The sequence below is a fragment of the Aquarana catesbeiana genome, unplaced genomic scaffold, assembly GCF_042186555.1.
Source record: "Aquarana catesbeiana isolate 2022-GZ unplaced genomic scaffold, ASM4218655v1 unanchor211, whole genome shotgun sequence".
NCBI classification, from domain to species: domain Eukaryota; kingdom Metazoa; phylum Chordata; class Amphibia; order Anura; family Ranidae; genus Aquarana; species Aquarana catesbeiana.
Genome location: NW_027362637.1, coordinates 356611 through 381785, shown reverse-complemented (window position 1 = coordinate 381785; position 25175 = coordinate 356611). Strand labels below are relative to the sequence as shown.

At 43.2% G+C, this 25175-nt stretch overlaps 1 protein-coding gene and 1 long non-coding RNA gene across 2 annotated transcripts in view; both read right to left on the bottom strand.

Annotated features, from left to right (window-relative positions):
- LOC141121500 (uncharacterized) overlaps positions 1 to 25175 on the bottom strand; it is a 1788704-nt gene that overhangs the window by 1406919 nt on the left and 356610 nt on the right. The gene's annotated exons all lie outside the window — the stretch shown is intronic.
- Positions 4372 to 24447, bottom strand: LOC141121509 (disintegrin and metalloproteinase domain-containing protein 17-like). The gene is made up of 7 exons (XM_073611133.1): positions 24299 to 24447; positions 19650 to 19849; positions 15969 to 16072; positions 13682 to 13696; positions 13199 to 13333; positions 12914 to 13044; positions 4372 to 4515 (listed from the first exon to the last, which is right to left on the bottom strand). Exons 1-7 carry the CDS (start codon positions 24383 to 24385, stop codon positions 4387 to 4389), a joined length of 801 nt encoding a protein of 266 aa, XP_073467234.1. The 5' UTR covers positions 24386 to 24447; the 3' UTR covers positions 4372 to 4386.

Below are 25175 nucleotides of genomic sequence, written 5' to 3'. Positions count from 1 at the left end.
TAAATAAACCAATTTCCATAGAGGAAATACAAAAGACAATCATGTCTCGCCCCAACAACAAATCCCCAGGCCCGGATGGGTTTTCCTCTGAATACTATCGCACATACTACTCTATACTGAGCCCACATTTATTAAACATTTACGAGGCTGCTGCTTCCAAAGCTTCATTTCCTCCAGAAATGCTAACTGCCACAATTGTGACTCTTCCCAAACCTGGGAAAACACCATACTCGCCACAAAACTTTTGACCCATACTGCTATTGAATGTCGATCTGAAAATATACGCCAACATTATTGCAAATAGATTAGCTGGGTTCCTGCCTTCTCTGGTGAAACAAGATCAAGTTGGCTTCATTCCAGGTCAGCAGGCCCAGATGCCACACGAAGAATTCTTAACCTTTTTCATAATTGCTGAGTCATCTAGAGTTCCTTCTCTTTTTCTATCCTTAGACGCAGAGAAGGCCTTTGGTAGGATTCATTGGGGGTATCTGAAACGTGTCCTATCCAAATTTGGTATTACTGGTACCATTAGTTCGGCTATATTAGCATTATACACCAACCCATCAGCTATGGTGTTTACAGAAGGCATGTTTTCTAAAAGCTTTCATATTACTAATGGGACGAGGCAAGGTTGCCCATTATCCCCCTTAATATTTGCCCTTTCAATGGAGCCCTTAGCCGAAAAAATACAATCACATCCGGACATAAAAGGCATTACCTCCTCACATCAATCGCACTTTTTGCAGATGATGTGATCCCCTCCCTTTCAAAATCAAATGTATCTCTTCTAGCAATGCACAATATACTGAACCAATTTAATAAAATTTCCAACTATAAAATAAATGCAACTAAATCTAACATACTCATAATAGCTATAGATGGAGACCTTAAACAAAAATTGTCCAAACGATTTCCATACCCATGGTCTAGTAAACCCATACAATACCTAGGTGTATATCTGACGACCCCAAGTTCAAAAATTATTCAAGACTAACTTCATATCCCTCATTTCCTCTATACAAAGTGAATTAAATAGACTACAACCCTTCTACTTGTCTTGGTCAGGGAGTTTGGCAGCATACAAAATGCTTATTCTACTGAAAATGTTATACTATTTTAGAGACCTCCAATGTCAATACCGGCATCGTTTTTTTTAAAACTATGCAATCAAAACTTTGCAGGTTTGTGTGGGCTGACAAAAAACCAAGATGCTCCCAATCATCTCTACAGAAACACAAAAAAGTAGGAGGAGGAATGGGGTTCCCTATACTAAGGGATTACTTCACAGCAAGCCTCCTAGAGCAAACTAAATTCTGGTTTCAATCATCCTCACTAAAGCACTGGGCATCTATAGAAAAATATTGGACATCCCCCCCCCCCCCCAAAACTTCCTAAGTTCTACACTTCTAGCCAACTCCTTCTCCAATACACACTTTAAATCCACATACCCCATTATCCAGCTGGTAATGAACACATGGAAGCAGTTTTGCTTCTCTAGAAACTTTATAGCGGCATTAACTGATATCCCTACACCTCTGTCATCTATTCAAACCCACATAGCAGACCTCTCCTTAAACACTTGAACGAAAAGGGATTACTCTAGTTACGGACAGGAAAGCTGTTCCATTTAGCATACTGCAAAAGAGATATTCACTTGCTGCCTCAGATTATTAAACCTACACGAGGGTAACTACATTTTTAAAGGCCCATCCTATAATCCCAACTAAGATACCACATGAGGCTTGGTCTTTTTGGAATTAAACACACATTAAAAAATATATATATAAGAAGAGGTTCAATGGAAAGAAGCAGTTAAATATAATCAATGCTTCACAAGATCCAATACATATTGGAAAATGGCTAAAAAAATACTTCTTAGATGGTACTATACCCCTTACATCGCTGCAAAATTCACCAATTCTAGATCAAATGAGTGTTAGCGTAGATGCAGAAAAGTAGGCACCTTACTTCACATGCTTTGGGACTGCCCTAACCTTAAAGGTTTTTTGAAAACTATGGGTATAATTATGGCAGGTAACGCAGAAATAGTCATTTTGAGTGTCCATGTAGACAGATACCCAACAAATCTCAGGCCAATAGTGGTACAGATCTTAATGGCAGCTAGACTGATAGTGCCGGGAAAGTGGAAGTCAGAGCTATCCTCGAACATTAATGAAGTTATTAAAAAAGTCGATGAAGCCTTCAAATATGAACAAATTATGACCCACAAAGAGGGCAATGCTCCCTGCTTTTACAAGCAATGGGATCCTTGGATCCTTCTCCGACAAATTAAATAAACTGGGCTGTATGATTTTCTGAGTGTCCTATACCTCTCCAGGTAATGAGCTAATGTACCCTTGCTTTAGGTTATTGATCTTGAACTACTATACTTGAATATGTACATTTAAACCTTTAAACCTAAAGTTTATGTGTGTATTTTTACAATATGAAAAAATTGTATACTGATAAGTCTTTTTGGCTAGTATATCCCACATGGAATGAGTCAATTTGGATAACTATTACAAGTTAATATTGCGCATTTTTTGCCTTTCTTGCTATGATTGAGGACTCTATATCAGTGTGGATTGTATTTTGAAAAATGTCACCAATAAAAAAATATTTTGCAAAAAAAAAAACTCTTGTAGCTGTGAAACTTTTGGTTCCTTAATGATGGTTTATATATGTAATTGCCATGGCTTTGTCTGAGTGTATCTGGATCGAATGACTTTTCAGCAGGATTGTCCACCACTGCAGAGACGGCCAAATCACCCGATGCTCCAGAATGTGGATTGGGAGACAATATCCTGAAGACAACCAAGTCCCCTGCACAGTCCTCACTGCCAAATGAATGTCCCTAGATGACAGAATGTTATGTTGTAGAGGTCTAGAGTGAAACTGGCAAATAGAACTGCTTCAAAAAGGAGGCTACTATCTACCATCAGACCCAAGGCTCCCATGCAGAAGTGGAGTGTCAAATGACTCCTGGACTGGAGAGCTCAAATTTGAGATCAGAGAGTCTAAAATTTCTCTCGTGGAAGAAAAATTCTGGCTTGAGTTGTATCCAGGGCTAGACCCAGATACTCCAAACCATGAATCCGTTCCAGAGAAGATTTCTGAAGGTTCAGGATCCACCTGAACCACTGTAACATCTGAACAGTCAAAGCCACATTGTTCGACGGAGCCTTCTGTGACTGGTCCCTCAACAGGAGTTCCACTAACAATGGAGATGCCATGAAATGCAAAGGGGCTAATACTGGGGCCCTCTCCTTGGTGAACAAACAAGGTACTGATGAGAGGCTGAAGGTCAGGACCATGAACTGGTGATGTAGTGGTCCAACAGCAAAATAAAGAAAGCATTGATGCACTGGAAAGATGGGGAGATGCAGGTACACTTCCTTGATTTTCACAGAAGCCAACAAGGCTCACTGGTGAAAAAAGATGTTGTTGCATCTTTGAGTTTGGCACTCCTGTTATATTTTTATGGTCCGAGTGGCATACCAGGTACCCTTTAAAGGAGAACCTTGCTTTATGTGAGCAGCCATACCACAGCCAGTAAACTTGCTGAATGACTTTTTTCGCCTCATTTTTCTGAGCAAATAAATGTTAAAGTTCCAGTGCCTTTTGGGATATTTTTTTATGAAAAGCTTTGAGATCCAAGATGGGACAAAAGCCTCCTTTGGCTTTGGGAATGATAATATTGTAGTAAAATACTTGAAACCATTCTGCCACAGGAAACAGAACAATGACATCTTGGCCTAGAAGTGTGTGTTGACACAGACATTTTAGGAGGGGAAAAAAAAAAAAAAAAAAAGGAGGAGGGGCATTGTAAGGTAGGGGTATGGATATTTTATAGATTGGTCCAGCTTGGACTACTGTAACTATGTATTGACTGTATCTGGCCGATGCCCCCGGAGACTGGAAATCACTGAAGTAGACACCGCTACTCCAGTGATATCCTCTTACTTTCAGGTCCTGTGCTGAGCTGCTGGCCTGTTGCATTCTGAAGACAGCAAGTTGGCGGCTCAGCACAGGTGCTATTCATTTAGAGAATGTTTTGCATTCTCTGAATGAATGCAAAGTGTTCTATGATTGGACAAGGTGGGGAGGAGGGGCAGTAGTAGGAGCATTATCTTGAGCTGCCCTACAGCCATTTGTTTGCCAGTGTTATATCTTCCAGTAGGCATCAATATAACCCTGCAAGTTAAAGACTTCCTTCCTTAATGGACAAGAAAGAAATACTATTTAAATTTAGTTATATGTTGAATATCTACTTTAAAACATAAAAATTGTTTGCTAAAATATGTATCACACTGGGGTAGTATATATACACACACACACACACACACACACACACACACACACACGTCCTGTTTCCCAGGTTTGCTGCTACATAAAAAAAAAAAAAAAAAAAAAAAAGGAAGTATAAAAAGACTTGCCCAGCATGTTGATACTAAGCTTGTCAATAAAATCCCAGATCCTCTCGATCACATCCTGGACCTGTTTCTCACACTTTCCCTGTATGAGAGAAGCACAGAAGAGAAATATTTGTAAAGGATTAGTTACTTATAGTCATGGATGAAGATGTACAATCTGCCTACACATAACACAAGCCACATTGCATACTGATGCATTACTAAGAATATATTATTTAACACATCTTTTAAATCGCATGGCATCTCATGCCTCAGAGGAACAGAGGAAAAGATATTAGTACTGTCCCTATTTAGAGATGGTAGGTCCAATCTTATAGCCTAGTGACATGAACTTCCACTAACAAGGGGCAGAACTCGTGGAAGAGAGGTGCCAGCTTTGGCTACCTGGTTCCTGCAATCAGTCCAGCTTCAAATCAGGTTTCTCCACCAACTAAATTTAGACACATGCCATTGGCAAAACAGAGTGTTTTGATCATGAGCTTGTTTGCACTCTGCCTTTAGGTAGTCATAGAAGGCCTTAATGTGAGCAGGTTCAAATAACAATCAGATATAGTTTGGGACATAAATGACATGAAATAAGAACAAAGCGACAATGCTTTAGAGCCCTGGTGCCCATCATGTGGCCTGTGGGCTGTTGGGCATCATGTAGAAAATCCGAGTGCCAGTGGGGTGCCGAGCACTGAAACGATATGTTCCAGTGCCAGCACTGAAAAAGAGACTTACTCTGGGCAGAGATATGGGCAGAGTTACCTCCACCCACAGTACAAGTCCCACTGCGGGGGGGGGGGGTTACCACCAATGGGAGAGGCTGGTTAAATATCACTGCCAATAACCACCAAAGTTAATAGGTTAAATATTGCATCCACTGAAACCAATGCTGGGGACTATTACTGTGTTCACAGCCACCAATGCTGGAGGTTATTATTGCGTTCACAGACACCTTCACTAACACCAGTGCTGGGGGGGGGGGGGTATTATTATGGTATTAAGTTCACTGACGCAAATGTTGGGAGCTATTATTGTGTTCACAAACACCAATGCTGGGGGGTTATTATTGTGTTTACTGACACTAATGCTGGGGCTATTTTAGCATCCACTGATACCGATGCTGGGGGGGGGGGTTTGGGGGGGCTATTACATTCACTGACACAAATGCTGGGGGCTATTATTGTATTTTCTGACACCAGTGCTGGGGGTCATTACTGCAGACACTGATACCAGTGCTGGGGGGTTATTACTGCAGACACTGATACCAGTGCTGGGGGTCATTACTGCGGACACCGATACCAATGCTTAGGGTTATTATTGCTTACCCGGATACAAATTGCTAGGGCTTATTATTGGATCCATTGATACTAATGCTGGGGGTTACTATTGCATCAGACACCAATGCTGGTAGTTATTATTGCACCACCGACACCAATGCTGGTAGTTATTGCATCCGACACCAATGCTGGTAGTTATTATTGCATCCACCGACACCAATGCTGGTAATTATTATTATGTCCACCGACACCAATGCTGGGGGTTGTAAATTGTATGTGTGTTTTTTTTTTCTCTGTGTAACATTGGTGAGCGTTCTATTTAGTTCATGTTGCAAAGTAAGGAAGTTACAGCATATCTCTCAAAGTAAAGTACAGGTGTTCCCATTGGAAGATTTCCCCTTGTTCTTATTTATCCTGGGATGCAGGGAGCAATAGCCTTAAGCTTGCCATAGTGTTCCCAAGGCAAGACATGTACACAAAATATAATGCCAAAACAAGCGCCTGCTTTTTAATTATTCGAGGGAATAAGGGTGACCCCTGAATGCCGCACATCTATGGTGTCCTACAGAGATAAGTGGAGTGGCAACCTCAACCTGGACTATGACCAGGCCACACCTCCAATGCGTTTCGCTCTGCCCCCCTGGAGCTTAGTCATGGGATTGCTTTTAATTATTACTAGCAGTTTAAAATACAGTACCAATAGATTAATGGTAAAGGTAACACCCTGTCTGGGAGGAGAAGGGGGCTGAAAAAATTGATTTTTAAAACAGCTGTAAAATCCTTTTCTTGGAGTACATCATGGGACACAGAGCACCATAATAATGTGGGACTATGTGGGTTACACGCTTACCTTTAGGTGATTGGACACTGGCAACCAATAGTAAGATGGTTCCTCCCATATAACCCCTCCTACACAGGAAGTGCCTCCGTTTTGTAGCAAGCAATGACGATCCCAGAAAAAAGAGGGGAGGGAACTCTGTGTCCCGTGATGTACTCCAAGAAAAGGATTTTACAGGTAAGCTGTTTTAAAAATCCATTTTTCTTTATCGTACATCACGGGACACAGAGCACCATAATAATGACTATGTGGGTTATGCGCTTACCTTTAGGTGATTGGACACTGGCAACCAATAGTAAGACGGTTCCTCCCATATAACCCCTAGGCCCAATGGATCTGAGATTATAAAGCAGCCTGCAACACGCTGTGGCCAAAAACAGTCTCATTTTGAGATCTCACATCCACCTGGTAAAACCTGATGAACGTATGAACTGAAGACCAAACGGCTGCTTTGCAAACCTGAGCCATAGACACCTGCTGGCGTACTGCCCATGATGCACTAACTCCTCTAGTGGAGTGTGCTTTTAAATCCCGGGGTGGAACCCTGCGCTTTAATCCATACGCCTGGACAATAGTCTGGCGAATCCACCTGGATATAGATGAACTTGTTGCCGGCTATCCTCTTTTAGGACGCTCAGGCAAGACAAAAAGACAGTTTTCCGAAAAGAGGCTGACATTTCTAACTAAACCTTTATCGCTCTCACCACATCCAGTGAGTGAAGCGACCTTTCCTCCCTAGTTTTAGGGTTTGGAAAAAAGGAAGGTAAAATGATATCCTGATTCAAATGAAATTTGGAAACTACCTTTGGTAGAAAATCCGGACGAGGACACATGACCACTCTGTCCTGATGAAGAACCATAAAAGGTTCTTTGCACGAAAGGGCGGCCAATTCTGACACCCTTCTAGCCGATGTTATGGCCATTAGGAAAACTAATTTCTTGGTCAATAGGACAAAAGGGATATGCCTAATAGGTTCAAAGGGCTGACTCTGTAAGGCTGACAGTACCAAATTTAGGTCCCAAGGACATAAAGGTGGTTTAAGCGTTGGCCTCAGGTGTGTTACTCCCTTGACAAAGGTTCGCACCAAAGAATGAATTGCAATTGGTCTTTGGAAAAAAAACGATAAGGCCGAAATCTGTCCCTTGATTGTCCCTAAAGCAAGCTGCAAGTCTACTCCTGTTTGGAGAAAGGCGAGCACCCTTCCAATCGTATACCTACGAGGGTTCCATTTCCTTTTCTCACACCAAGAAATGTATGACTTCCAGACTCTATAATAGATAGCTCTAAAAACTGACTTTCTAGCGTTTATCAAAGTGGACAAGACTGAACCCATAATACCATGGTCTTTCAATAGTCTGGTCTCAATAGCCAGGCCATCAAATTCAGCAACCGTAAAGAAGGATGGAATATGGGCCCTTGAGACAACAGGTCTGGGCGGCAAGGAAGAACCAACGGATCTCCTACTGCCAACTTCACAATCTCCGAGTACCATGATCTCCTGGGCCACACTGGGGCCACTAAGATCACCGGCTTCCGTTCCTCCCGTATTCTGCGTAGTAAGTGCGGCAGAATTTGGATCGGAGGGAAGGCATATATCAGAGAATACTGATCCCAAGGAACCACTAATGCGTCTATCCCGACAGCAAGTGGATCCTTGGTCCTGGACACAAACCTGTCCAGTTTGGCATTGAATCTGGATGCCAGCAGATCCACATCTGGGGTCCCCCAGTATTGGCAGAACTGTAGAAAAACCTCGGGATGCAGGGACCATTCCCCTGGTAACAATTTCTGGCGACTCAGGAAATCTGCCTGGCAATTGTCCACCCCCGGGATAAACACTGCCGACAGAAACTGCATGTTTTTCTGCCCAGGTTAGTATATGATTTACTTCTCTTTGGGCTGCCCGACTCCTGGTACCTCCCTCGTGGTTGATATACGCCACTACTGTGGAGTTGTCGGACTGAACTCTGACCGGAAAATCCCGCAATCTGGACGTCCAGAATCGCAGGGCCAGACGGGCTGCCCAAATCTCCAGTAGATTGATGGGCAGAGTCTTTTCTGTCTGGGACCATACTCTCTGGACAGACGCTTCCTCTAGGACTGCTCCCCAGCCGAGAAGACTGGCGTCCGTGGTCACCACTCTCCAGGCTACTGGTGGGAAAGACTTCCCTCTTTTTAAGTTGCTGGTTCTTAACCACCAAGAGAGGTTCCATAGAACCTGTGGAGATAGAACCATTGGTTGATCCAAGGTTCGAGCAGACTTGTCCCAGGCTTTCAGGATACTGTTCTGGAACACTCTGGAGTGGAACTGTGCATATGGCACTGCGCTGAAAGATGACACCATCTTGCTCAATAACCTCATGCACAGCTGAACAGAAGGTGTTGGTTCTTTTTTCACCTTCTGTACAAGTTCCACTATGGAGGCGACCTTTAAGGGCGGAAGAAACACTTTTTCTTGGGCGTTGTCCAAGACCAGACCCAGATACACCAAGGTTTGGGTCGGACAAAGAGCTGACTTGTCCAAATTTAGTACCCAACCTAGGCGTTTTAAGACCCGCACTGTACTTGACACGTTTAGAACTAGTGTAGGGCAAGAGCATTCTCTTAGAAGTAGATCGTCCAGGTATCCTATTATGGAGACTCCTTGAGATCTTAGGGAAGCCAATATTGGGGCCAGAACCTTTGTGAAGACCCTGGGGGCCGTGGCTAGAGTGCCACAAACTGGAAATGACTGCCCTCTACAGCGAAAAGTAAGAACCTTTGGTGTGGACCGAAGATCGGCACATGAAGGTACGCATCCTTGATATCTATGGATGCCAAATAGTCTCCCTTTCTCAAGGACCTTATTACTGAACGAACCGACTCCATGCGGAAAGATCGGACGTCTACAAAGAAGTTGAGAGCCTTGAGGTCCAAAATGGGCCTTACTTCCCCATTTGGTTTTGGCACGCTGAATAGGTTTGAGTAAAACCCCTTGAATCTTTCCTTGTGCGGGACCTTTACAATTACTCACTGCAGATGGTGTAAAGCTAGGAGTAGGCAACTTCTTTTCTCTGTATCCGCCGGAACCCTTGAGTGTAGAAAGCTGTTCGGGGGAACCTCCTGGAACTCTATTCTGTAACCGTTCTTTACAGTGGAAATGACCCATCTGTCTTGAACCAGTTCTTCCCAGGCCTCCCCAAACATCCGAAGCCTGCCCCCCACCCTTGAGAGCGGGGGCGCCCCTTCACAAGATAGACTTGGAGTTGGGCTTGGGTGGCTTTTGGGTCCAGGGTTTTTTCTGACTGTGTGGTCTTTTAAATCCAGATGGCTGAGGCCGTCAATACCGCTTAGGGGAAGAGGCACCAGGCCCTGGAGGATTAGGAATTTTATAAGAGGGCTGTTTCCCCTTCCTTTTAATAGGAAACAGAGCGCTCTTTCCTCCAGAGTGTTCTTTTGGATATATTTATCCAGATCTTCGCCAAACAGGCACTCTCCGTGAAACGGAAAAGCAGCAAGTAGCCTTTTACATGGCGTCTCAGCAGACCAGTTCTTTAGCCACAATACTCGGCGCATATGAACTGATAGTAACGCAAAACGAGACATCTGTTGGATAGAGTCTTTTAAAGCGTCTACCGAAAAACACAAGGCATGAGGGATCTCTGATAGTTCCTCAGCAGATTCCTCCAGGCCAGGTATGTTCTTTACTATCCTCTTAAAGCGATCCTTTAGGGATTGACAAATCCCAATGGCTGCAACAGCAGGCTGAACTGCTGCACTGGCAACCAAGAAGGAGGCCTTCAATAAGGACTCTAGCTTTTTATCAGCCGGATCCTTGAAAACCTGGGCATTATCCACTGGACAGGTTAAGTTTTTATGCACAGAAGATATGGCAGCGTCTACCAAAGGTGTGCTCCATTTCTTCCTAAACTTCTCCTCCATAGGGTATAAAACAGAAAACCTTTTGGGAGGCAAGTATATCCTTTCAGGATGCTCCCAGTCTGCATAAATCACCTGCTCCAGTAACGGATGCAAGGGAAAAGCTTGGGAAATTTGTTTATGTCGCAACGATCCCAGAGTGGAACAAGAGTGCAGACTCCTGAACCGGGGGTAACTTAAACCCAATTCGTACCATCTCCATTAGAGATTGGATAAACAATTTCTGGCAATGGGAGGCTGAAATTGGCTCCTCAGAGCCAGAGTCCCCAGCCGAGGAATCTTCAGCCTCTCCTACCTCCTGGTCCTTCATGACCACCTCCTCTGGATCCTCTGCCCATTCTGGTTCCAGGTTACCTGGACCCATCTGGCTATAAGAGTCCTGGGGCTCTAGTGACTCACCACTTGGCCCAGGCCCGGGGGAGGGAGATCTATTACGCTTCCTTCCCCCCTGTGTTACAGAGGCAATCATGCCAGCTATTTTGCCTTCAAGACCCGCTAAGGCAGATGCCAAATCATCCTTTGTAACATAAGCCGAGGCAGGTACATTGGTAGTGGCTACTATGCCTGACAAGTGCAATGGCTCAGCCAGGTCAGAAGCAGTAGGTCCTTCAGGAGAAACTGAGGCTGCATTAGCATGGGGTTGGTCTCCTGTCTTTTGTGGAGGGACTCTTACCCCTGTGCTTGCCTTGTTCCCTGTTCCTCGTTTTTTGGAAGACATTGCTTACACACGAGGAAACTAAAAAGGAATACTCCCCACAACTACAACTCGTTTTAAACCTGTCACCGCTGTGTCCAAGACCACCAGGCTCACGTGCCCACCATTCGCTCTGCTTCCTCCATGCGCACGCCAGGAGTTCTATGCTTATAAGCACTAGCATGAGAGCGAGCGCGCGCATCAGTGACCCGCATGGCGCATGCGCCGTCCTGACGATCGCGGCGCACCCGTGACGCAGATAGCCGGTGACGGGCACGCGGCGCGCATGCAAAACATTTTAAAAATGTGTGCCAAACCGGCCTCTAATCCTGGCACATTATAGGCTTATACTAGCAGTTTTACAAGGGGAAATACATATATACATTATATATATATACATTATATACATATTATATATATATATATATATATATATATATATATATATATATATATATATATATATATAAAAAGGCCCCAAAGGGAGTACTCACCATCCCAAGCAGCAGGGCCTGTCTTGCCAGACCTAATCTTCCCCCATCACGGCGGGTAGCGCCTCTAAGGACCTTCAGGGACCGGGTCCCCCATATTGGGGTCCACACCCCTGGACCTGTAAAGCACCCTTTATGGTTTCCTTGGGCAAGATTGACCAGGAATACCAACTTTAACAAGGGTCCAGGACCTAAAAAGGACACATTACAAGCAACACCTTGTTCTTGAACCGAGGTTCGGGTACCATCCACTTTAGTTTAGTAAGCCATCCGAATGGATCCGATTATAACGACCTCAGTGGGACATTTCTTTGAAGAAACTGAAGAGCTTGAACAGCCATGACCATCACCTTCAAGACACTGGCAAAAAAAATGAGGCACTTCCTGTGTAGGAGGGGTTATATGGGTGGAAGCGTCTTACTATTGGTTGCCAGTGTCCAATCACCTAAAGGTAAGCGTATAACCCACATAGTCATTATGGTGCTCTGTGTCCCGTGATGTACGATAAAGAAAAGTCCCAGTCATGTAGCCAGAGGGCCTGGTTCTCATGAAAGCATTAAGGAAGCTTACATTTGAAAAATATGGAACATGTTTTTATTTTCACTGAATGGGGGCATTATATAAAACAGAATGCTTTGAAAATTTTATGACAACATGCGCTAAAGTATTTCTAAACTCAAAAACAAAACTTTAACATTTGGACCTTTTGGTCTGTTAAATATACCATTGAAAGGGTTTTGTTAGATCCGTTTGAGAAGTTTAAAAAAAATACCAATTGATCTTGCCAGACTACAGAACCAAGCCTCTCTATATTATGTAGAATAGGAGAGGGGTTGGATTCCACAGCCAAGTCTTATTTATGTTGTACAGTAAATAAATGTCATCTCGATGGGACAAGTGTGTTACTAGCAGAATCACCAGTGGAAAAAAGGGGGGAAAAAAAAGCTTAAAAAACACACAAATGCAATGCCCACATCTGAGGACTAATATGCTACATTATATAATGTTTTTGGTTTACGATTTAGATATGTTTCAGATTGCATACATTGTTGCATGTGTCTTCAATCTGGTGCGAAGAAATGTTTATAAAAAAGCTGGTGTTCCAATGCGAAAACACATGCAGTGGGCCTGAATGCATTCACTGTCACTGCCCAATCATAAGGCCTATATAGATGTTACTGGAAGCCACAAAGACCATCTTTCCCTTTGTGTAGGCAGTGGAAACCTTGGCAGTTATCATTCAGACAAATTTAGGAATTAAAACGCAGCTTACATTGCCATCACAGAAGCCCACAGTGCACGGCTTTCCTTTACGCAGGAAAAGGTACTGCTTCTTATCGCTCATGTACGGACTGCAGATTCCATTGTGGTCCCGGCAGCACACTTTACAGGATTGTTCAGTTTCTAAAAAAAACATAGACCTGATTACTTACAAACAACCACAACATGATAAAAGCCACATATAGTTATATTCCAGGATTCCTCTCATGAAAACTTAGCCAGGATGTAAAATCCAGATTTCCTCAATTTCTTCAGCATTACCCCATCACTCTCTTACCATTGCAGGCACATGACTTGAGATTTTTTTCAATCTCGCAGAAAGGCAGGCACTCTCCACCAATACATTTCCCTGAATCCACGCACTCTGTGTCATCGGCTGCACTGCCAGGTGCGGGGCAATCACTGCTGTTACCTACAATGAGGAAAGTACAGAGTGGACTGTGAGACACGCACCACTGAAAGGAAACCTGTAGGATTTATATTTTAATATACACACTAATAGCACCCATTGATGAAATGATTAATTGGCAATGTGTTCATATGTGAAATCACAGGGTTATATGTAGAGTTTGTACATGGGTTATGTGGGAAATACATACTGAAATATATGAAGCTTTTTTGACTTTAGGTGTACAGTTTTATGCTGGGAATTTTGATATTCTGCCACCAACACACCTCCTCTCCTTTCTCCTATAATCATTTGTGTAATTAATTGGTGTCAGAAAATTAAAGATAAACAGTAACTTCAAATAAGTAATACCTGAAAAGGACACTGCTGCTGGTCCAAACATATTTTAAGCATATAAAGGAAACATAAAAAAAAATGTTTTTTTTTTAAATATTTTTAGAGTCTACACACACACACACACACACAAACCAAAAAAAGCGCGAGCTGGACATCTACGTATGAAAACAGCGATTGTCCTACACGTTATACATCAGCGCAAACGCCAGAGTAAGAGCAATAATTTTAGCACCAGTAAAGTGCTGCAGGCGCACACAATTTTAAGGTTTGACATGGGTCTCTATTTAATTGGCACAACCTTATCTTTTATATTTTACCAAAAAAGGTAATAAATTGCATTTATGCGCCCAGAAATTTACTTTATTGTATTTTTTACTGAAATTTTACAAAGTGCACCTTCGCCAGAGTAGACAAAAATCCTTGCACCGGCCCTGCATCCACCACAAACACTTGAGGTTGCCTGGTCTGGGATATAAACCTGTCCATCTTGTTGTTAAGTAGACATGTGCAGGGGAGAAAAGATTTGACGTAGGGGAGAAAAGATAAATAAAAATAATGATGATGATGAATGTTATTGGCTGATTGTAGCCAAAGAGGAGGAGCAGTAAAATAGCTAGAACTAAGTACACACGTACTTTGGCTTATGGTGTCTGTTGAAAGTTCTAAGCAGATTCAACGGAGCAGGTAAACTATACGGCATTGTACAGTTTAGCTGCTCCGTCGAATCTTCTTTGAACATTCGACAGACACCATAAGCCTTCAATGACAGATTCGACCTTAATTTGGATTTTCGGACTAATGCAATTTTTAATGAAAAACGAAATACATAAAAAACGAATTTCGGGAGTAATTAAATACATTTATTTTTCGGACGAAAACGAAATTCCGAAACGAAATATTTCAGTGTGCACATGTCTATTGTTAAGTCTAGACACCAAGAGATCACCAACTGCAGCCATCGGTGCCTTTTTTTGGCCAGTGTCCATTCAACTGAAGGTACTTGTTTTTTGAGAGAACAATCTGTCAGAATGGAGAGCAGAGGAAGGTCTGTTCCTTTTCTGAATGGGACATAGAGAGTGTTCATTACCGATCGCTCTCTATGCTCTGTGATAACTGAGCAAAGTAAACTGTGTGTTACTCTGCTTCAGTTTATAAATGGAGAGGAGCCTCTGTCTCCTCTCCATTCACCTTCAGTGGTGAGAAAAGGACTGGGGAATCTGTCTTCTGTGCCTTTCTCTGTCTCAATGGGGAGATGTCAGGGGTCTGACATCTCACCAAAGCCCCCCCAATAGGGCTAAAAAAAAAAAAAAAAAAAAAAACTACAAACCTACTGACATCACAAGCAAAAACCGACATGGTCCAAGGCACCAAGCAAAATGATTGTGAAAAAAATTAAAAACAAATAAAAGAAAAAGAAAAGAAAAACTACTGACACTGACATGAGTAGGGACTTGGTGGGAGCAGTCAGGTGACACGAGTAGGGACTTGGTGGGAGCAGTCAGGTGACACGAGTAGGGACTTGGTGGGAGCAGTCAGGTGACACGAGTAGGGACTTGGTGGGAGCAGTCAGGTGACACGAGTAGGGACTTGGTGGGAGCAGTCAGGTGACACGAGTAGGGACTTGGTGGGAGCAGTCAGGTGACACGAGTAGGGACTTGGTGGGAGCAGTCAGGTGACACGAGTAGGGACTTGGTGGGAGCAGTCAGGTGACACGAGTAGGGACTTGGTGGGAGCAGTCAGGTGACACGAGTAGGGACTTGGTGGGAGCAGTCAGGTGACACGGGTAGGCTGTAAGCTTTGAGCTCATTCAGCCTTACTGGGTGTAATTGTGGAAAGTGAGACATCCACCCCTCCCCCACATAACACATTCTTGATCAATATGTGAATAAGAATTAATACATATAACAACTAGTTGGGGGATGGATGAGAGCTTATTCAAAGGCTGGATTATGCCTGCAGCTCTGTAATGTGTATAGCTAGCTTATTAAAAAACACAGCACCATAGGTCCTTTATAGGCAGAAAACCAGGTATGTAATTATATAGGGCAGGAATCCTTAGTAAAATCATTATAGGGACTTCTATCTGTCTGTTCTGCAGAGAAAAGAAACTGTCACAGAATTAGAACGATTGCTTTCATAGGAATAAACCAGAGCTCATGGAGCAGTATGTACATTATATCATACAAATGCTATTGCTGCTTGTGTGAAACATTTTGCAGTCTGGCAGTACACTGCCCCTTATCCCAATAGACCCCCGTGGCTGTCACCTGCTCTTCTGAAGCTATGCTATGTTGCCATTTACCTGTGCAAAAGGACTCTCCTTTACAAGTGGCATTAATGGCCTCCTGGCATTTCTTCTGAGCAGTTTCAAACTGGCAATTTCTACAGCATGGACTGTTGCGATCACTGAAATATGTAAAATATATATTTATATAAAGACAATCAGAAAGACACTAGATTCGGTAACACTGCTATCTAAAAAAAATGTGGTTCATTCAGTGTCTGATGTAAAACACAACAGCAAATCTGATCTTACCTTTCAACAGTTCAACTGTAATAAATAACATCAAAAAAGGTACACTGCTGCCATCTTTTGTTACTGGTTAAAAGAAACCTGTGCTAGAAGAAATATGCAAGCTCTGAGTGCTTACCAGTTTTTGAAAATGCTACCTATCTGGCGGTCTTTGGTTTTAGTCCTTGGTGTTACTGACTTGGAGGAGATATGAAGCCAGAACTTCTGAAATGTATTGATGGCCTGGGCAGTAACTGTAAGAATTGGAGACCCTAAGTCAGCATGACAGTGGGGCAGCTGTCACTTTTAGGTCAGCAACAGCAGCTTTAATACTCCTCCCAATACAGGCTTCCTTTAAGACATATTTACTCCACCCAGTGTTAAAATGCACACTGTCATATTCTAGAAAACAATTACATTAAGCCAAACACCATTTCAATTTAACGACAGAGCAAATTTTAAATTTCAGATGTTGGTCTATAATTCTGCAATATCTGATACCAAGATGACACAATCACTGTTTTTTGTGATTTCCTAGTTAATTTAATATTCAATATACTTTACAGGCAAAACTTAAAAAAATAAAAAAAGGGAAAAAAAAACCCTTGTATCCAGTTTCAAAACAATTAGTGTTACTATAGATACAAAGTGCTAGTCCAGTTTTTGACTTCTACCTACAGGTCAGCGTATAATAAGGCTTACCTGTAGGTACAGTAAATATCTCCTAAACGTGCAACGTTTAAGGGGATATTTACTTTAGTAGCAGCTAGTGACATCAGCGGCACATGCGCACTATGCTCTCAGTGCGATGCACACTAGCACATTATGGCATTATCCTGCAGGGGCCTTTTTTTCAGTTTACTACTACTTTCTAATAAAAATCAAACCAATTAAAAGAAAAAAAAAAGGCTAAGGAGAGAATGGAATTCATTAGTTAATGACAACAAAGGGATAATCAAATGTAGAAAACCTTGACAGTGTAATTACAGTAATCAGCACAGAAAGAGCTGTCAGTTCACTGACATAGACTAGGACACTGGCTCTCAAAGTAATGACAGGACCCAACATTTACACCCACAGTAATGCGCCCAGAAGGAACTGACTGGAGGGAGTTTAAATGTCCAAGGTCCTTACATGGTTAAGGATCAGCCCCTCAACGTTTTCCTGTAGATTTTCTCAAGATGCACACCAGGTAGTGGAAAAGCTCCTAATCTGCATGCTGTCCATCTACAAGTCAAATCCTGCATTTAATTATATGCATATGCTAGGGGAAGGATGTGGCTAGATAAAGATCTCATCCACCTAAGTTTTCTTCGCATTACAGGCAAGTGTTAATGCATGTCCAGGAAGGCCATGGTCCGGATTGAAAAAGGGTCTGGTGTGTGCTTGGGTCCAGTTTGGGTGCAAATTCAGACGAAAATTCAGGCCTGAATCGCACCTGAACCGGTGAACACACACGCACAGGACCCCAGGTACGAACCCGAGGCCGCACATATGTGAACCCAGCCTAAAAGAAAACCAATTTTGCATTCAGCATTATCAGCCATGCTTTAAAGCTATGCCTAGATGGACAGATGTCTCCCTTAGCACAAGGGGTAGAGAGAATTATCCTATACTTTGTAACAGACCTACCACTAATGTTCTGTGTGAATCATCCAATGAAAACAAACAGCATAGGACTGAGTACTTCTTTTCCTTTATTAAAATGCAAGAGGAAAAATGCAGGTTTTAAAAGGCAAGAATATGGAAGCAATGACAAATTTTAATGCCTAGAAATACTCATCATCACCCTCTAGGGCAGGCCTGAAGAGTCTGATCCCTGTCTTGGTCTTGTATCAGACATCACATCAAGATTAAACTGTTTATAGCCACGCTAAGAGGCATGTCTGGGAAGTTCTAAAGCGGTGGACCTCTGCTTGAGCTAATGAGACTATAAACCTTAACAATTGATCAAAGTGAATATAAAGTTTATCACCTAATTGATGTTCTTTAGTTGAGTTTGAACTCAAATGTATATTTATTATTTTTCATCCCATGCTCAGCGATCCCCTGGATGAACACAGGAAATGTTCTCTACATATCGCACTGTGTTCATTCAGAAGGGAAGACGTGGTAAACATCAGCCCCCTGTTTACTGTGTCTTTCTGTTTTGTAAATGAACACAGAACAATGTATTGAGAGCATTTGCTATTTTTAATACATTGCAGAGCTGCTGCTTTAACTGAAGGCTGTGTGTGCTGAGGTCGTTCTGCCTGGATAAGGGAGGAGGAGAGCAGATGTGTGTGTTGTCTGAAGTTTCGGGAGCGAGCAGAGAGCCCAGACCCGGTAATCAAACAGAGAAGAAGGAAGGGGGGGATCCCGACCAGACTGTCGGCATGACACTCCAGAAAAGACTGTAGCCCCTCCCATATGTAATTAATTATTTTAACAGAAAGGATGCACTTTTTAGAGGGCTGGAAAGATTTGTAGGTACTAGCAGCTCATAAGGATTAAGATTAAGCAAAAAATAAATACATTTTTTTTTTAAAAAAGGAAGAAACCTATACTTCTCTTTTAAAGTTAACCTAACAGATTAGGCTTAGAACGTGGCAGAGAGCAGGAGCAGAGAGTGGAAATCCACTTTAAACTTTTATTCTCATTGTAAATGACAGTTTTTCTGTAGTAGGTTGTATACATCGTACAGATGCGCCACTTCACAAGCAGGTTGAGGGCGTCCCTCTGGCATGTTATTTAAAGGAATTTTGCATTTTTAAGGTTTCATTGTAAGCATTCAATTACAAGCTTTGCTCGCAGGATCCTCTGTTTCATTAGGCGCAATTCGCTAATTTAAGAGATTCAATTGTCATTTATTTTATCTCATGGTTATTTTCTTCTTTCACAGAAGCACGATCATCATTTTCTTACAAGAAATGGGCATTTTAACGGCTGTCTGTCTCCACTAGGGAGATTTAGTCTCTCCTTCACCTGGTGACCACTGTCACCGGGACTGAAAGTAAAGAAACTCTAAAATTTTGAGCTGCCACCAAAAAGAAAAGCTAATCATCAATGGGGACATTTTTATGATGACAACTGTCTCCTTCTGAAGTTGCTATTTTGATCGTCTGTCATCTTCTTCCAGGTAATTTAATCAAACTACTAACCTTCACAAATGAGAACACCACCGTTTGTCTTCACACTCAGGTATGTGCATTTAAATGACTGTTCCAACATCAAAGTGCATGGTATTTTCCACACCATTTGCTAGCAATTTTGATTCTTTTTTTCTATAGGATTTAGTGATGGGTTGCTACAAGGATTCCTTTATCAAGCACAAAATTGTGAATAGAGCATTACCAGCAGTATCATGATTTGTATCGATTGGACAAAATGCACAACTCAAGGTTACCAAGGAGAGAGTCCTTAAAATGGTCACAACCAGACACCCATTCCTAATAGTGCTAACATCTCATTTGTCCTTGACACTATACTGACCTGCATATTGCGTTCTCCCTGAATTTGCAGTCGGAGGTACAACAGAGATCGTTGTGCTGACGTAGCAGGCCTGGGTCACAGTCCTCCCCCTCATCCACTCTCGAGTTTCCACACACTTTGTTGTTGCGTTCCTTAAAGCAGATGGATGCCTTGCTCATAAGTGTGCGCAGGATGGATTCTCTGCTGCAGCTAGAGAACATCTGAGAGAGGGAAACATGAGTTTATTCACTGTATGCATGTCACTAACGCTCTCCAAGAAATACAGACTAGAAGTTATATTAGCAACACATTAAGGTTTTTCACCTAATGCATTCTTTTTCTTACCTTAGCCCGACCTGATCCAGCGATGTGCTCGAGCGCAGCGGCTCCGACCGCTGTCGATTTCCTCATTGGAAGCTAGAAGCAGCAGCCATTGGCTGTTGTCAATCAAAAGCTGTGACACGGGAGCGGGAGGCAGGGCTGAGTTCCGCCGTCCATGTTAATGGATGCATCAGTGGGACTTGGAAGCACCCATGGAAAGTGGCTTTCTATGGGGGCACCCGATGAGGAGGAGGGGCCTGGAGCACCAGCGGTGGACCCCAGAAGAAGATGATCAGGCCTGCTCTGTGCAAAACCATTGCACAGAGCAGGTAAGTATAGACAGGTTTGTTTTTTTTAAATGACGTTTACAACCTCTTTAACTGTCACCCACCAGTGAAATAGGAGAATTTGAGAATATATTTAATGGAGCAGCTGTAATGCAAAAATGTGACTAAATTTGTTTAGTTTGAAATAAAGCAAAAGAAGAGAGAAAAGTGTTGGTAAAGCTCCAGTGGGTATGAAATATACATGAACAAAAGTGCCCAAATTACTTTTCCTTTTTGAGCAACATTGATTTAGCACTGTGTATCAAAAATTTGTCACATTTAGTTATTTTTTCCCCCCATTTTGTTGCATCATAGTACTGCTGATTTCCTGTAGCATTTATGCAGCCACTTTGTCATACATTAACTTGAGGATGGCTACACTGGCTACACTGAATTTCTCAAGGTGGGTTTCCTGATGTTGACAACAGTTTCTCATAAAAAGGGGGGCCTGAACACCACATTTTAGCTATGCAAAACCATAAAGGGTTCTTTCCAGGATAAAGCTACCAATTTAGACACTCGCCTCACAGAGATGATGGCTACAAGGAATTTCACCTTGTGGATAAGAGTAGAGAGAAGACTGTCTAATGGCTTCAAACAGCGATTTCTGAAGCACAAGAACCAAATTCCGATCCCACAGAGGAACGGACGGGGGGAGACCCCCTGTACAAAGGCCTGAATCAAGGAGTGAGAGGCCAACTCTGAAACAGGATATAAAAGCCAGAAACCTTGGCAAATGGAACTGCTTCAAAGCATGCTAAATTCAAGCCCCTGGACACTTATACAAATGCAGAAAGTCGGGCGCCTGTTGGACTGGAGAGCTTAAATCTGAAACCAGAAAGTATGACGTTTCACCTGAGCTGTTTAAAGGACTAGACCTCAACACTAAACAATGAGTCTGTTCCAGCAACGATTCCTGACGGTTCAAAACCCATCCAAACCGCTGTAATATCTGGAAAGTCAAGGCCACGTAATCCAAGCAAGCCTTGTTCCCTCAACAGGAGGTCATTCTAATATCCCGTAATGGGGATGCCATGAGAACGCAGCATGGCTAATACTTGGGCTAGAAAGTTGGTGAACACCCAATGTGCATGCCAGAGGCTGAAGAGCAGGACCACAAATTGGTAGCATAACGACCCCACAGCAAAATGGAGGAAACAATGTGCTGCATAGATAGGGACATACGGGTAAGCAAACCTTGATATTCTCAGAAGCCAGAAAGTCGCCCTGGGGAAGGAAAGGGATGACTGATTTGGTGGAATCCAGGAATCATTTCTAAGCTCAAATTAAGACATCCACAGCTTTGAGATCCAAAGCAGCTGCCCACTTGGGGTTTGAGAATAGTAAACAGACTGGAGTAAAACCCCTAAAACCATCCTGCCACAGGAAGTGGGGCAATGACATCCTCATCCAGAAGACCCAAGAGGGATCAATAGAGATCTGCTAATCTGTGCAGTGAAGGAAGGAGCAGGAAGTTGGAAGAGAGAAACTTTGCTTTGTAACCCAGGGACACCCACTTCCTACACCCGTGATGCAAGTTGTCCAAGCATCTGCAAATGGAAATGGAAAGTGGGAGGGTGCCATCAAGCAGAAAAAGGCTTGTCTGAGGCTTTAGCAGACTTCGAGTACCAGAGAAAGTCAAGCGAGTGAAGAAGCAAAACGGAACGTTACTTAACAGCGAGAGAGGGAAAAGACAATACAATCAGTTAGGCTTTTAACATGTTTACCACTAAGGAAGATAGGTACGCCTACTACAAGTAACGTCCTTGGTGATTTTAGCAAGAGTCAGTTTGAAGATAGTCTTTGACTTCTTGCACAAAGGTCATTCCTTTCTATCATTTTTAACCAAAGTACCTTATGCATGTGTACTGACACGAGACACATGGGAGAGATAAGACAAGAGGCTTCCAGCAGACTGTCACAGCTGAAGTTTAAAGTTACAAGAAAAACAGAAATGGAAGATGTGCACACCTAGTGCATTACCAAAAATAATTTATTAATAAGAAATTTTTATATAAAAGTGGGCACTCACAAAATGCAACTGACAAAAGGCCATAAACACAGTGCATGGACATGCACAGAACACAGGGTACTTCTAACGCGTTTCGGGGGCGCACCCCTGAGTAGAACTTTGATTTTCCATCCATTCTGCTACCCGCCTGCAGTGACCGTGGTCACCTACATTAATCCGGCCTGCACCTGCTACCAGTTGACAGGGTTTCAAGAGTGCTTGAGGCCTTGCCTCTTACCCTGAGCCTATGTGTTGCCTTACCACCACGCAAACACAACATGCGATTCAAGCTCTTTTGAGTGTCCCCAGCTCACACCTAACAGCTCTGGGGCTGCTTGTAGTATGCCCAATGATGGTGTAGATGACTCCAGTCATTTTGTCCTCTGCTCCCGGACTCTATCCAGTACTCCAAGTCCTCTTAAAGTGTTTGTAACCCTAAAAATCCCTTTCACTGCCTGCCCCTCTCCTTTATCTAGCTATAACGCACAGTGTAAGTGTTTATTGAAATCGATGCCTGTAAATGCCTTTTTTTTTTTTAGGTATCTTCAGGCCGGTCACGTGACTCCCAATCACTCTCCCACTCTGATCCAGGGCTACAGCCGGAGGGGCTGAGATCTCCCCTCTGACATCAGCCGAGACCGCCGTGCTGGCCGCTCAGCCCCTCCTGCTGTAGCCCTGGATTGGACTAGGAGAGCCGCTGGGAGTCACATGACCAGCCAAAAGTTATCTGACAAAGGTATTTAGAGGAATGAATTTCAATAAACACTTACACTGTGCGTTATCGCTGGATAAAGGAGAGGGGCAGGCAGTGACATTTTTTTAAAGTTTTATGTACTACTAATAGCGGCGGGGGGGGGGGGTGGAGACAGCTCACATAGACACATGGAGCTGACAGGCAGGGAGGGAGGGGGGAGAGGATGACAGAAGAGAGCTGTGAATGACGGAGGCACGTAAACTGACCACGATGTCAAGGCCCAGCTGCCATGATAAACCATGGTCAGTTTACAGGGGGGGGGCAGACACAGGCAGGATCAGCCAGGTCCTGCCTGTTTCTGTCCTCCCCCCTCGGCCTGACTGTCTCTCAGAGCCTCACCAAGTAGGTTTTAACTAAGACTCACTAAGTAGGTCTTCATAGGTAGGGCAAGCACGGAGGCAATGCCAGTGGCTCTGGACCTGGAAAACGCTCAGTGTCCTACATGGAACCTAGTTCCCAAAGGTCACTATCAGCCTAGCCCTGCAACATTCAGTTCAGCAGGGTCTGGACACAGTACTCCAGAAGTCAGGTTAATGTCAGATAGCTGCCATTGAAGAGACAAGGATTTAGCTGCGATTTTAAGAAAAAAAAAAAAAGTTGAATAAAAAAAAATGTACTAGCAAAAAATAGGTTAATCTTACCACAGCAGAATTAAGAAGGACGACCATCCTTCCAGGACACTAGCAAAAATGGAGGCATGCTGGTAGTAGTTTACCTGTGTCCAATCTTCCTGTACATGGCAGTATAACCTGAAGGTTAAAAACCTCCTGTGTCCCCTCAAGGGACAGGGCAAAAACACAATTTATCCAACTTCTATTCTTGTGGGAGACATGAGGAGGATGGTTGAGAAGCTCAGAAATAGCCTAGCTATTCACTCAAACTCTTTCCTATTGACTCTAAAGTTCTCCCTGGCCATCTGGAAGATAAAACTACTGCCCCCTCATTTTTGGGCCTTCCCCAAGGCTTCCTAAGCCAGCCTCCATGAGTTCATCCACACAAGGTGCCTGCAGCACTTCATCTGACAAAACATTTTCAAACCATCCAAAATGCACATATTCCATTATGTGTAATGTTGTATGAGAAGGGCAGCAGCTTTAAGCACTGTACTTTTCTAGTGTCTAAGAAAAGGAACAATCATTTGCTAAAACTCTATACAATAGCTGGACAAAAGGTATAATCCTATGTAGGCGATAATGAAAATGATTGCACATGGCTACATTAACAAAGAACATAAACTGTGTAAAACAGAGCAGTGTACCTTATTGTTCTGGTGGTCTCCACTCACAGCTATAGGGTACATCACATATTTCCCACCTCGATCCTCACTGGGTGCACACAGCTCCATGCTGTCTGGATCGTGTTCAGACCCGAAGTTATGGCCCAACTCATGAGTAGTCACCAGGTCAGCCCCCTGTCCGGAAATTACACACGTTAGACCACAAAAAAGACAAATGCAGAGTCCAAGTTAAAGAACACCTGTGATTTTTTGATAGTTTGAGTCAAATACTGCGGCCAAAAAAATTAGATTTACCTGTAAATTCAATATCTAATAGTGCAGTACAGGACACAGGCAAAGTATTCATAGACCCTGGATTATAGGCTGCACCTTCACAAAGACACGCTCCCTGAGTAGCTTCTCTATAACGCCACCCCATGAGGCCTCAGGTTTGTAGCAAGTAATGCAGAGTAACCAAGTAATGGATGGGAAGGTGGCCTGTGTCCCCAGCGGCTATGGGGAGTGGTGGGGTCTGAACTTCCGCTTTGATCACCTGGGAAGTCAGTGAGAACCTGTCTAAATCATGTACCTGCACCCCCAAAAGCCATTCCAAAATGTAGGAGGGAGGAAAAGTGTTACGTCTCCTTTTGGGTGAATTTCGCTTTAAGTGTTGTGTGAGCAATCACAGCAAAGAGCAAATGTTCACCTGAGGTTTAACCATGGTCAACATTCGTCTGGTTTCCACCATAGCTATGGGTGAGGGTATTCCCCAATGGGGACACCCACACCCTACTCACAGAGTAGGGTGTGGAATATAGGATAAGCATGTCCAGAAGAAGTATGCGGGAACCTAGGTGTAGATCGTCCTGTAACGAATCCTTGTGGCGAAAGGGTGGGAGGAAGCACCTGAGTACCTTAT

What these genes read in the sequence shown, in the direction of transcription:
- LOC141121509 (XM_073611133.1), bottom strand. Translation starts at nt 24,385, where the DNA reads ATGGAGCTGTGTGCACCCAGTGAGGATCGAGGTGGGAAATATGTGATG. An exon ending in AGGGAGAACGCAATATGCAG is followed by an intron (nt 16,073 to 19,649) that starts GTCAGTATAGTG and finishes TACATATTTCAG; the next exon opens with TGATCGCAACAGTCCATGCT. An exon ending in CAAGTCATGTGCCTGCAATG is followed by an intron (nt 13,045 to 13,198) that starts GTAAGAGAGTGA and finishes TGTTTTTTTTAG; the next exon opens with AAACTGAACAATCCTGTAAA.